The 13,470-nt window shown below is 44.0% G+C and overlaps 1 protein-coding gene across 3 annotated transcripts; it reads left to right on the forward strand.

The window, feature by feature from the left end:
- The first annotated feature begins 3,915 nt into the window (after nucleotides 1-3,915).
- On the forward strand, nucleotides 3,916-11,838 carry PRDX1 (peroxiredoxin 1). 3 transcript variants are annotated; one of them, XM_082313646.1, is made up of 6 exons: nucleotides 3,916-4,064; nucleotides 7,134-7,250; nucleotides 8,245-8,398; nucleotides 8,683-8,805; nucleotides 9,678-9,808; nucleotides 11,455-11,838. In XM_082313646.1, exons 2-6 carry the CDS (start codon nucleotides 7,145-7,147, stop codon nucleotides 11,538-11,540), a joined length of 600 nt encoding a protein of 199 aa, XP_082169772.1. In that variant the 5' UTR covers nucleotides 3,916-4,064; nucleotides 7,134-7,144; the 3' UTR covers nucleotides 11,541-11,838. The 3 variants fall into 3 exon arrangements, with proteins under 3 accessions (XP_082169772.1, XP_082169773.1, XP_082169774.1); XM_082313647.1 differs by lacking the exon at nucleotides 3,916-4,064 and adding an exon at nucleotides 4,429-4,440; XM_082313648.1 differs by lacking the exon at nucleotides 3,916-4,064 and adding an exon at nucleotides 4,712-4,909.
- Nucleotides 11,839-13,470: the final 1,632 nt, after the last annotated feature.

Genomic DNA, 13,470 nt, shown 5'->3' on the forward strand with positions numbered 1-13,470 from the left:
TTCGTCTTCATTTTACCCCTGGGTTGGGTTCCCGTCGGGAGGCTCGGAGCGGCCCCGCTCTCCCGCCCGCAGCCCCGTGCTTGAGTGAGAGCTGCGCCGCAGGGCGGGAGGCCGCAAAGCGCAGACCTGGGGGATGCGGGCCGCGCGAAGCGTGCGCGGTTACGCAGAAGTCCCCTTGCCTGCTGCTTGCCTTGGCTTCTGGAAGCTGTTTTTATTGGCAGGAAGACAGAATTTCCCCGGGTTTATGTGCAGCCCTCGATAACGGGAACGCGGGGAAAGCCCCAAGCCAGGCCCGCTCCTTTTGCTTCAGCCTCTGCGCGAAAAGGCGCGGCGCTTCCCGAGAGGGCTGAGGCGCCTTTCATTGCGGGCACGCAAGCGTGCGGTTCCTTATTTGTGCAGGGAGATTGAAAGTAAGATTAAAGCAGAGTGATTTTAGCAGGGTGCTTACCTCCGGGTAGGTACAATCTCGCTATTGTAGTCGAAGGTACAGCCTTCAACAGGAGCAGACTTTGGCCTGTACCTGAAAGACAACCCCTAGGTTTATGGGACTGTACACGTAATCTTAAACACAGCTAAAGAAAATTATAACCAGTTTTGACTTTTACTGCACGTTTCTGTTTTTATAAGTAACCTATAAACATTCAGAATTTTAAAATAGTAAGGTTAGATCAGAAATAAGGCAATATATATATCCAACAGGGCTTTGAAGAGGCTGTTATTTATTTCCAGAAAGATAATTCTGCTGCAGATTCGTTCCCTGCTGCTCTCACTGGAACTGCTCAGGAGGCTTAAAGGCACAAAGGTTAATTAATCTCTGGGGCATGCACATGACCAGACTTTTCTGTTGTGCGGCCTGTTTTGACAAAATACAGGAAAGTGGAAAGAGACTGCAAGGACAAGACAATTAAAAGTAACAGGGAATAGAAAATTGAGAAGAGGAAGGAACAAAGGGGGAGGAATCACTGCTGGGTTTGATTTATTTTTATGGACATACTGTCAATCACAAATCCATTTGAAAATCTACAGTCTTAATGCAATAGAAGATGCTTGAATTATATTAATATCACATGAAAACTTTAACAAACCTCAGCCTCCAATAATGTAACAGGGAGTAAAAGAGAAAAGGTAAGGAAGACGATAAAATGTTTTGTCATCAAAAGGCAGTGATTATCCAAACATACAGTAATAAAGTTTGTTAATTAAAAAAAATATATATATACAGAGAAGGAAGAGGCAATCCAAGACATTTTGACGTAGAAATACAGTCTTCACTTGAGCAAAACAAGGACAGCAAATATGTGCATTGTGTATGTAATGAGATGTAATTGTTATCGTTAAAACTATTGTGCCCCACGGCTTGGGAACATCTCAGTTGTTGACTTTTCAGTCGACTTTTTGCATATATTGTATTAAAACGTCCCCACATGGCCAGGGTTTTACTCTTACCGTGCCCCTGATGGCACCACGTGTATACAGTAAGTTCAGGATTCAGCGGGCTTTCTGCACGTGCAGTGATCTGCTCTGCAGGAGATGAGCGATGATGTCTTAACGTGCTGCCTTTAAAGAGCACGCGAGGGTCATCTCTGCCGCAGAACTGACGTGTATGTGCTCAAGGGGCACGCCCAGCATTGCTCAAGCCCAGGTGACGCTGCTGTTCCGACTAGGTCCATCTTACTCTACAAGTCCTGGATACACTTACATAAAATCCTCAGATTCTCTCTGACAAAATGCAGGGAGACCCAAATGCGCGGTCGTGTTCTGAAAGAGGACCTGTTTCTTTACCTTTGTTTTTACACACAGTTTTTCACATCAGGGACCCATTCCCAACCCAGATACATGGGAGATACCGTGATCAAAATGATATACGTAAATCTGTTGTGGTTACCCATTTGGAAATGTTTGGGTAGTTTCAGTGCTCTGGCACTGCAGAGCCTGCCAGCTCCTCCTTGTTAATAGGTAAAGTACTTATTGGGGCCATATCTGTATGGATGGGTGCAAAGAGGCCTGCACTTGGGCTCCTGATGCTCCATGCTAATCAGGTACAAGCTGATCCCGTCTCACAGCTATTTTAGCAGAACACTACACGACGGTTAATCCCCTGTGTGAACAACAGAGTGTGGAGAAGCGAGGTGTGGAAAGAACTCTGTCCTTCCAGCACCCGCTTGGGTAGATGTGCCCTTTCTTTCTTGGAGAGCTCTTTTTTTTTTTTTTTTAATATCTAAGTAGCATCTTACATCTAAAGATTTCAAAAAAGCTACTGAAACCCATCTGCTCACTGAACAAGGAGTGGCCCTGACAATTTATCACTCCAAAACCTCCAGAAACTGATGTTTGGAAAGACTAGCTCAGAAACTAATCAAAAATAATGAGGCCATGGGCTTATGAATGGAAATGCAATGCTTAAGGCACAAACCTGGAACAAACTGCATTGTGGCAGCTATGCAGAATGGGTAATTATGCACCTGAAAGTGTGAGAAATGAGCATAACAAGCATTAAAGGACTCTGAAACCATGAGAAAGTCATTACTGCTTTGTCCATTGGTAAACATGCCAGAGTTGCAGTAAGACTACATTGTTCTAGAGGTTTTAATTAGGACTGCCTGACCTTTCAGGGGTTAATCTGTTCACCGGTTCATAGCCTGAGTCGATAGGTAGGTGTATACATGTCTCAATTCATAGGCCTCAATTATCGTCACAACACTGATGTTAAGAAAGTAACAAACTTCTTTCTGTAAAAGATTAAGCATGCTGTAACAACAGAAACAGCAGTAGATAAATTATTTGCATTAAGGTGAGTGCAGGTTTTTTTTCTGAGTACACATATATATGTTATTTTGCTTTTATTATTTAAGGAGTAATTTCATCTGGTACCGAAACCAGTCATCTCTTGGGTGAATCACCACATGGGTTTGGTCACCCAGCAACGCTACAGAGTGATGCAGATTGTAAACGTTTAAACTTTGTTAATCCTTTGTGGTTTTCTCCTCATTACAATTTATAACAAAGTTTTAACAGGTAGAAGAAACACAACTGTAAACTGCAAAACAGATGAGTAAAAATCAGTTGGCAAACACATTTATCACTTTTGACTAAAGAAGGCAGTTTTGTCATTGATATGTCCTTAATGGCCTTTAGTATTCATTATTTAATAAAACTTTTATATTTAAATTCAGGGTTTGGGCCTCAAAAAGTACCATGACTGCTTCAATTCAGTCTGGGATCCAAACACAATGCTTATAAGGATTCACTCAGGTTCAATATCCCTCAGAGCAGCTTCACTCTGGGAATGAGTCAAAACTCCCTGAAGTGAATATTTTATCTTCCAGGAGTTTCCATCCTACCGCCGAAGCTCACAGGTGACACTTAATTTAGTTTTCAGCTTTTTTGCTGACTTGCACGACTTGGATCAGTCTTCCCATTGATGAAGAAGAATCAATGAAAGCCTTGGGAAATAGCATCAGGTTGAGGAAACAGTTGATAATAAAGAGCGAGAAGATACAGATTTGACCCCACACCTATGTAACACAGCGAATGCATACTGCTTTGTTAATAGGTCTGATTTTGTTGATAATCAAGTCAACGGCCAACTCCCATTCACCTGAATGACATGCCAGTCATCTCTTATTTTCCCCTCAAAATCCTGTGTATCCTCTGCCTCTTCGATGACTTCTAATAATTATGGCTTTCTTATATTAAAGCATTAAAAAGTAATTTCTTCTTGCAATAAGCCATCTGAATCATCTTCCCGTTAACCGTTTACAACCATTACACCGGATACTTCCACGGCACCTCCTAGGACGCTATCCAGAGAATTATCTCCACTTACTCAAATTATTTTGCCGCTGTTCAACAGCCCGGGGCAGCGCCTCCGTTTCGATAAGGCGCCCAACGCCCGCTATCGCCCAGCCCCGCCGGGGCGGGCCGCCAACCTGCCAAGTCATGCTGCCCTTGCGGGCGGCCGCCGCCGTCTCCTCGCGAGAGCGGGGCGGGTATAAAGGGGCGGCGCGGAGGGGGGCTGCCGCAGTTTGGGGTTCCTGCTCGCCGCTGCGGACTCGGCTCTGCCCGTGAGTGAGGGCGGCGGGGGCGGTCGGGGGGTGCGTGCTTGCTTGCTTGCTTGCTTGCTTGCTTGCTTGCTGCGGGTGGTGCTCGTTTGGGGGGTTTGCACATGGCTTTCTCTTATGCGTGTTTTGGTTTTTTTTTTTTTTTTTTCCCCGCATTTTATTTTTTTTGCTTGTTTTCCCCTCCCCCTCTGCGCGGATGGCGTCGTGAGCGCGGCGTGGAGGGGGAGCTCTCGCTCGCCGCATCCCCCCCACCCCCGCCCCGCGGAGCGCCCTGCTGGGGCTGCCGCTTTCTTCCCTCGTTTGCTCGTCCCCCGGGGGGCCGAGCGAGGGGGCGGGCGGGTCGCTCTTCCCTGCCCGCCTGCCTTTATCGGCTCTGCCCGTTGCGCTGCGCGGGGAGGAGCCGGGGCCGGTCCCCGAGGGGGGAGCGGGCGGCCGGGCTGCAGCGCGGCTGCCGGGAGCGGAGCCGCCTCGCCCCGCCGCTCCCCCGCCGCCCTGCGGGGCTGAGGCTCAGCGGCGGGCGGGCGGCCCGCGGGTCGGGCCCCCGCCTCCAAGTCTTATTTAAAAAAAAAAAAACCAATGCCGGGTTCGGCTTGGGGGGGTGCCCCCTATCACAGAGCGGGTGAATGCTTTGGTCTCGCTTCAGGGCTTTTTGGGCAAAACGCCTGTGGCGGTCGGCGCGCACCTGGCCGCGGCGTGGCCGGACGGCGGGGACTTGCGGCGATAGCGCTCTGTGCCGGCCGCGGCTCGGCGGCTTAACCGCGTTTTTGTGCCGGTCTGAGGGCGGCAAAGTGGAAGGCTGCTGGCGTGTTTTGAAACGGCCTTTCACTTCTGCTCAGTGTATCCTGAAGGTACGACTTACGCGTTAAAGAGCGCAGGCCTGGCTTATTATAATTGCAATTTGAAGATAATTGAGGCTGTGTGCGGCTACGAGCAACTGAAATACACTCTGACCTGACTGAAGCGTGCTTGATTTGCGGCGCCCGCTCTCCTTTCCTCTCGAAGGAAAGGAAATAACGCGCTGCGCCTGTGGTCTGTGCCCCCGTGGGTTAGGAAATGCTGTGGCTAAAAATCCGGGCAGAGCACGCGAGAAGGGGTGCTCGCCCCGCACGGCAGAGCAGAGATGCTGGCGGGTCGCAGTAGGTGCTCTGGGGAAAGCAGGTGGTTCTCTCGCAGTACAAGGCAACTGAAATCCCCTGCCGATAGTAAAGATTTTCATGTTACCTAAAAAGGGGGCAATAAGTTGTAGTTTAGAAAGGGGAAGTATCAAAGAGCAGTTGGACAGCGTTCATTTGACGTTGAATACCTAGTACAATACGCCAGGGAATTGCTGGTGGAGCGAGTACAGGAGGACTGGTATAGTACTGAGCAAAAGGATGACCTTGAGCTTGAGTAATGGACAAGAATGTATCTCCGTGACAAAACGTGGGGTTCGTGCACTCCAGATAAAACAGCTCTTGCTTATAAGATAAAACTCCCTGGTTGGAGGCATCTCGAGTACATATCATGCAATGGCTGCCCCCCATCCCTCTGGCAGAGCTGCGCTTTCGGAATTGCCCCTGCGTTCATGGCTACCTGTGATGTTCGGCAGAGGGGTTATGGATGTCCCCCTGCCAGGCGGCTTCAGTAGGAGCCCGTGGATACTCTGTAGGTCTGGCCACCTCCGTTCACACGACTTACTCCCCCTCTGCTGCAGTTGAAGACTAAAGCGTCGGATGAACACAGGGATAAAGAGCTTTGTTGCAAAAAGCAGTTAAAAACACTGAACAGGCTGGCACTTCTCGAAATGAAAACTGAGAGGTAGATGATTGCTGTCAATATCCTGTCAGGGTATGTAAGAGAAGCTTTCAAAGGTAGAACTTTTACTGAAAAGACGCTAAACTGATTAGTTTGAACTTGGATTGAAGGCTAAAGGTTTATGACTTACGGGCTAGTTCTCCAGGAAGAAAGTGTCTGGCAAGGGGGAAGGAGCCAAGAAATGAGGTGTTTTTAAGCTTTTTTTAGAATGGACGTAGTGCCTTGCAGGCAGGACTTGGAAGAATCCTTGAATCTTGGCTTTCCTTAGCAACATGAGACTCATGCTAACCTTTCAGAGGCTTTTTTATCTCCAAGGCAGCATGTGCTTGTAGCAGTGTATGCAATGACTTAAGTGAAATCACTTTTAAGAAGATTTTGAGTTGATGAAACAAGGTTCATAAAATTACCTATTTGAAAGATTATGCTCTGCAAGAAACTGGAATTCTAAAGTGATGCACAAATACAGTATTCCCAGACTGAGCAAAAATACTGCGCAGGGCGTATTACAAATGACTAGCTTTTAGGGCAGGCAGCCAGGAGTAGAGTTTTCTTGTCCTTGTGTACCCTCTTACTCTTTTTCAGTAGACTTGGAGGGGGAAAATGACCTGGCTGTACAGGTTTAAGACTTGGTGAATTTTTAATTGCTAACATAGCATGTGATTCCCATGTATACAGTGAGTCTTTCTAGTTGCAAATAAAACAAGGCTTAATTGTTTGAAAGGCTAAAGCGTAGTTATGCAGAGCACTGTTCTCTGGAGATTAACAAAAGCTGTTTTTTTCTGAAATCAACAGGAAGATAAAGTTTTGAGGTCTTAAGTTCCCTTGTAAACTTAAACAAGGGTCTGCTCATCAAAAGTTCTAAACCCCAGACTTGCCAGCTCATCCACTGAGTGGAACTGAAAGAAGGCTAGCCCTGTTCCAGACTGTGTTGAGCTGTTGGTCAAAGATAACCATTACTGTATCATTAGGAGGCTAATGCGCCATAGATCTTGAAGTGCTAGTAATCTATGTAGTGGCTTGGTCTAGATATCTAGGCTGTGATTATTGAACTGTATCTAACTGTGTTGCTGCTTTAGGAAAAAAGCTAGTGTGTTGACTAGACTACCCAGGTGACAAAGTTAAAACTAATTTCGCTCTTAAGCTTTGTGTTGCAAGACCAAGCGCTGATAAACTGTCTTTGGTGTTCAATCTAAATTGATAAGATGCTTTGAATAAATGCTTACTTCCGGGTGCAAATGTACTATTATCTAAACTGTACTGTTATTAACTCCTATCTAGATTAAATCAAGATGTCTTCAGGATCAGCTTTCATTGGAAAGCCGGCCCCTGACTTTACTGCCACGGCTGTAATGCCAGATGGACAATTCAAAGACATCAAACTCTCTGACTATAAAGGTAAGCTTATGTGCTTCTCTAATGACACAGATAAAATCTGGCCATATGCAGGAGCGGAGGGCATCTAAGGATACCTCTTGATTTGGTTTTGAAGTAATAATGACCACTTGTGCAGTGGTTCTTGGTGATGGCCGGAGTGTGCTTGGGAAGCTGTCAGCAGCATGGCTGAATGTCCCAGCTATGACAATGGTTGCTAATTGGCATACAACTCCACTAAACTGTCATCTTGGATCAGGCTTATTTGTCCTGTCTATCATACTATGAGACTGATGTAACATCTCCAGAGTACCATGTGGAACGGCAAAACCTTCTCTTGTAGGTTTTCCGTCAATGGAAAGTAGATTCTTTCCTCTAACCAATGAAGTTACTTTCTTGGGAGTACTGGCAAAATGCTTTTTTGGCAAGGCAAACTTACTGAAATCAAAGGTAAAGCCTGAAGTATTCAAGTACCAATGTGGATGGCCTCAAAAAGAGACATTTCTCACTGGAAGCTGCAGCCCTCAAGCTGCACGAGGGCAGTGAGTAGGTATAGGCTAGTCACCCACTCAATTAAAATGTCTCCTTGGCTTGTAGCCTTTCAGACCCATGACATTTCTGCACTCTGTTAGTAGTCAACCCTAGGGTCTTCTAGTGTAGGTACTAGGTGTACTCTGGGCAGGCCTATGGGAGTAGACCCAGGAGACAGGCATTCCCTCTCAAATTTGACAGTCTGGCTTTTGGAGACTTCAGTTGGGTAGGGTTCTGCCTTAGAGCTGTAGAGTGGCCTTGAAGAGTGGTGTAAATGGTATTTGGCGGAAGTGTGAATCCCCTAGGTGCTTTATGGGCTTGCCACCTATATAGCAAGTCTTAAAATAGAGGCATCTAGTTTGCCATTTAATCTTTAAAGGTAGTGTTGTATCAAGTCCTTTCTCCTCTATCAGTATTTGAATGGTTGATATTGAATATGACAACTCTTATAAAGGTAAGAGATTAACTGGTTATATTGCTTTTCTAGGAAAATATGTTGTGTTCTTCTTCTACCCCCTGGACTTCACTTTTGTCTGTCCAACTGAAATTATTGCATACAGTGACAGAGCTGATGAATTCAAGAAAATTAACTGTGAAGTAATTGGAGCTTCTGTTGACTCTCACTTTTGTCACCTCGCCTGGTAAGAATCAGCCTTCGAACCTACTAGAATGTTCTGCCTGGTCTCAGTTCTTGCAGGAACTGAATCCTGAGTGTATTCAAACTTGCTTACTGAAGCATCAAATAAAGGCACTTGAAGTATTGGTAGTGCCAGGTGCTTCTGAATCGAACTGAGCATACTGTTCAGTTCTTCTGTTGCCTCATGGCAGGCCAAGTATGATGTTGTAGAAAGGATCAGCTTCTGTTGTACCTCATACTTTATTCTGAACTGTCCATATTTTTAACATTTAAACTTCCTTCTTTTAGGATCAACACTCCTAAGAAACAAGGTGGTTTGGGTACTATGAAAATCCCTTTGATTTCTGACACAAAACGTGTCATCGCCAAAGAATATGGAGTACTGAAAGAGGATGAAGGTATTGCATACAGGTAATATGCAAGAAGGTAAACTTGCTGTTAAAGTCTTATGTTGCAATACGCGGAGCATGTGAGTTGAACACAGAGCTTGCGTGTACTTGGAACACCTGCAGCAAGCTGAAGCTATTGGCTATTCTAGATATAAACCGCTTCAAGCTATCAAACGCTCCTACAGAGGGAGATGCTACTACACTCTCCTTAGTGTTTAGGCTTTTCATGGTTTTGGTAAGCTAGACAAATGCCTGCTGCTTCCCTTTGATTACCTATCTGCACAGTGCAGGAGTCTCATGCAGATGGGCTTCTGCAAATATTGGTAATGCAAGACCTACATAGTTACGAAAGTTATTACAGGTATTTAGGCTAGTGAGTAAGGTACAGATGAATTAAAACCCAAGCCTTATCTTTTAGTGAACTGTTCAGTTAAAGTTGCTGAGGGAGCTGAACTTCTAACTCTTCACATGACTTTGGAGGACTAACTGATGAGCCATTGCTGGGTTGGGTTTTTTGAGAACAGTGTGTGTAGTTATTCTTTGAACGTAAGAATGCCTTTCCTTCAATTCGCTTTTTCCTTGGGTTTCTCTTCCACTTTGTTTTTCTACTAGTGTCTTCCTTAAGTAGGAAGCATGGCTTTCCTGCATTAGTGTCTTGACTTACCTCCTGTCCCTCCTAGTTCCTGCTGAATGTTAGGCTTTCAACTGCTAATGTTTCAGTGCTATGCATACACTGAAGGTGGTAGTTTTTTTTAGGAAGAGGTCAGTAATACTAGATGACAGAACTTACTGCCACAGTAGAATACTGAACTTGAGTTTTTGAAACTTAATTCAGTCTAATCAGTCTTTCAAAAGCTGTGTTTAACTTTAGGGATGTGGGTTTTTTCTTTTTAGGGGTCTGTTCATAATTGATGAGAAGGGGATCTTGAGGCAGATAACAATCAATGATCTTCCTGTTGGCCGTTCTGTTGATGAAACTCTCAGACTTGTCCAGGCCTTCCAGTTTACAGATAAACATGGAGAAGGTAACAGTTCTTCCTCTTTCTAATCTTAAATGTTTTTTCTAGAGAACAGCATTAACTAGGCAGGTTAAATCAAGGATTACTGAAAGATGCTAAGTACATGTATTGATCTGTGAACAGCAAGTAATGGTGCCTCTTGAAATGCAGCTGGTTCTGTAAAGCTACTTGTTGAAGGACACCATAATGCTATATTTATCCTATTCCAGTTAATTGTCCATTTGAGTACTTGCTAATGTTGAAATACCACTTAAATCAGTTTGGTGCTTGATGTCCTGTTGAGCACATAGCAGTTGTCTCCCTTTCAATTAGACACAGAAATGAAGAACATCTAATAACTTAGACTGCAAGGGTCAGTGTAATTTAGACTCTGCTCTCAGATTCGGTAGGTTGAGACCATCACTACTAAGGCCATGTTTTATGCAGTCTGTTAGACAAAGCATTTAAATTCCCAGAAAGCCTGCTGATCTTTGGCCTCGCCACACACGGACACAAATGTAGTGGGAGGAAAATGGATGGGAGTCTTTGTGCCCATAGTTCAAGAATTACAAGCTGCTTGAGGCTGGTAGCTTTTCTGCAGGAATTAAAAAAAAAACCAACCAAACAAACAAAAAAAAACCAAAAACACTGCAGATGAAAGGTTTGAACAAGGTTATGGAAACTCAAAATTGCTATGTAGCTATTAGTAGTCTTCAGCTGTCATTAACTAATGACATGTGTTGCTGCTGGTCATACTTAACTTGCTCCAGAACTGGTAAATCAATGGCAGATTTTATTAAAACAAGCTGCTATTGTGGCTATGCTATAGCCTGAAGAGAGTCAGTGTTTTTGAACTTCTTTGCCATCCTCTGTCAGCTGAGGAGACATCCCTAATATTTGATGATGGAGCAGTCACATGTCATGCAAATGAAGCCTTTTAGGGTTTACTATGCCCTAGAGTAGTCAAAAGCTGGCCAAAGCTTTTCCTCCAGAACTAGGACTGCAGTCTCATCTAAACCAGGATAAACCAGAATAAGGTGTGTAGTAACACTCAGAAGCTGAGAATACTATAGCTAAAATAGCCAGTCTTGTGTGGAGCATGCATTAAGCCTTGGATGGCTGTATACAAGGAAGACTGCGTCCGAAAAAATGGTGCTCAGGAGTCACTGCAATTTTGAGGCTGTGCAACCTCTGCATCTTGGTGGCCTCTTGGTAGCCATATAGGGGAACTAGAGACAGTTTAACTCTTCTTCCCCCTTTCCATTAAACTGGAGAATGGTACTAGGGTTGATTAAAGATAAGGAGAACATAGACTTGACTGGATCCAAGGAGAGAAGTGTACTGTAATAGTTGTAAAAACCTTCTGACCCAGGCTGCTGGAGTTGGTGTTACCTTGCTGTCAAGCTTCTATGAAGCTTTTAAGTGGGGCAGGGAGGGGTGCATGTGTAAAGAGCCTACTGTTCCGTGGGCAAACACGTGGTTCCTTGGGTGCTACTCCTAGTGAATAAATGGAAATAAGTAAAATAAACTGAACATAATGCCACACTGAATAATGCACTTTCTGTATGTTGCCAAGATGTGTACATGTTTTGAGTTGCTAGTTTGCTTTAATGATGTGTAAAACATGTTCTGCAGGAGCAGCTGATAAGACTTAAACATTCTTATCATTTCAGTGTGCCCAGCTGGCTGGAAGCCTGGCAGTGACACAATCAAGCCTGATGTTCAGAAAAGTAAAGAGTATTTCTCCAAGCAGAAGTAAACTTTCAGTCTGGGTGGAAACTAGTATGCCTTACATAAAGAGCAAGCATCAGTTACTGAACTTTGATTAAGTCATTGCATCTGAGTCAAGGGATCATGTTATAGGTATAAACAGTAACTTTTTTACTCGAAGGAAAGTTTGTCCTGTTGACACTACCTTCATAGAAAATCTTAATGATCAATATCTGTACATCAAGCCCTATTGACTTTAGTGACAAGGCAGTGTATGTGGTTAGACATGTGTTGCATATAGAGCAGTGGTATCCTTTTGTAACTCTATTAAACTTGTGGAAAGAGCATACTGTCTGCTGTTCTTATGTATAGTCATCAGGAGACCTGAAAACAATGCAGGCTGCACTTCTGAAAGCTCTGCCTACTGAGCTGTTTGAGGCCATCTCAATTCCTAAAGGCCTTTTACAGCTCCATTGGAATGGAGATACTAATACTTAGTTTTCATGTTGCAGTAGTGAAGTACTCTACACTCTTCATGACATTGCTACTAGGTAGAGGAACATGGTTTGATACTAGTCTGTCAGACTTAAGCAATACTACAATACCCAGAGCATGAAGCATAAATGTGACTGACAAAGGCTGGGCATATTTTCATGCACCATGTCAACTTACTCACTTCTGCATCCACTTTGGTCAAAACTATGACTGTTTATGCTAAATTTCTGGGAATCCAGCATTCGGTTTGAACACTGTCTGTAGAGGAGTGGAAGACTGGGCTTTCTGGAAAGCAAACTTCCTTGGATATACAACATTCATCTGTAGTCTCTTTCACTACATGGAATGGGGATGAGAATATGCCGCTTACCTATTAGCTTGTAGTCATATGATTTAAGATCAAAAGAAGGGTGGTGGTGCTATAAAATGTGGTGTGCTCAGCCTTGTATTTATTCTGATCCTGTGCATACTGTAAAACTCAAAGCACATGACTATGGCCTTAAGTTACACTGAAGCTGTGTCTGCTGTGTAGCTTCATGGTTAAAGGTGGCTTGTAGTAAAGTTCTGAACTTGAGAGCTGAGGATCTGGGGAAGGAGCTATTGCCTAGCAATATAAGTGAGCTAGAACCCTGTGATCTTTATGTACCTGTAAAGATAAACTCTTAAAGGCTAAGATCTTGTATCTAACTTCAGTTCCTCAAATAGTAAACAAGTTCTGTCCTGCTTACAGTGAGCAATTACGAAGTTGAGGCCCAGGGCTACTTAACGTGAGTCAGAAGTGAAAGTTGCATGCTTTGAGTAGTAAACTTGTCTTGTGCAGTTGGAAAAAATCAACTTAGTGCAGAAGGCTTGCTACCAAATACTGCAATAAATACTAAAATAGCTAATCCCCTGGGTCTTGCTTAAGTGCCACACGTTTTCAGGAAGATTTGTGAAAGTGATGCTTAGTTTGATCATTTTTGCTTAGTATTTAAAATTTATTATTCTCCTCAAGATAACAAGTGAGGCTAACATCCTAGGGTGGCACTGAAGAGTAACAGGAGCATTTAGAATATATAGGATATGGTTCAAGGTAAGTGAATGAATACTAATCAGTATGGCTGAGCACAAACCTATCTTTGTCTATCAGACTTCCTTTCCTAGCAAATGAAAAGGAGTAAAGTCAGGGCTAATCTAATGTAAAACTTACCTTAGTTGTACCTCGCTATATTAGCCTTGAAATGTTACAAAATTGATTACAGCAGTTCTTTGGAGTGTGGTCAAGCCCTGTGGAATGGGGATCTTTACCCTGATGATGTAACTAAAGTGACGTCTGCTTCTATTCAGAAGTAAAATTGCAGCTGTTTTCACTGGGCTGTTATATCATCTGCTACATGAAGCCCTGTTAACTCCTGATAGCATAGCAAACAAGCCTGTTGTGTGCCCAGACTGAGCACCTTTACATTAATGACCAAGTTCAGCCCCTCACCGTGGTATAAACGGCC

Source organism: Platalea leucorodia (genome assembly GCF_965183815.1).
Source record: "Platalea leucorodia genome assembly, chromosome: 5".
NCBI classification, from domain to species: Eukaryota; Metazoa; Chordata; class Aves; order Pelecaniformes; family Threskiornithidae; genus Platalea; species Platalea leucorodia.

Coding starts and splice junctions, on each gene's coding strand:
- PRDX1 (XM_082313646.1), top strand. CDS start 7,145: ATGTCTTCAGGATCAGCTTTCATTGGAAAGCCGGCCCCTGACTTTACT. Junction 7,251..8,244: donor CAAACTCTCTGACTATAAAG/GTAAGCTTATGT, acceptor TTGCTTTTCTAG/GAAAATATGTTGTGTTCTTC. Junction 8,399..8,682: donor CACTTTTGTCACCTCGCCTG/GTAAGAATCAGC, acceptor TCCTTCTTTTAG/GATCAACACTCCTAAGAAAC.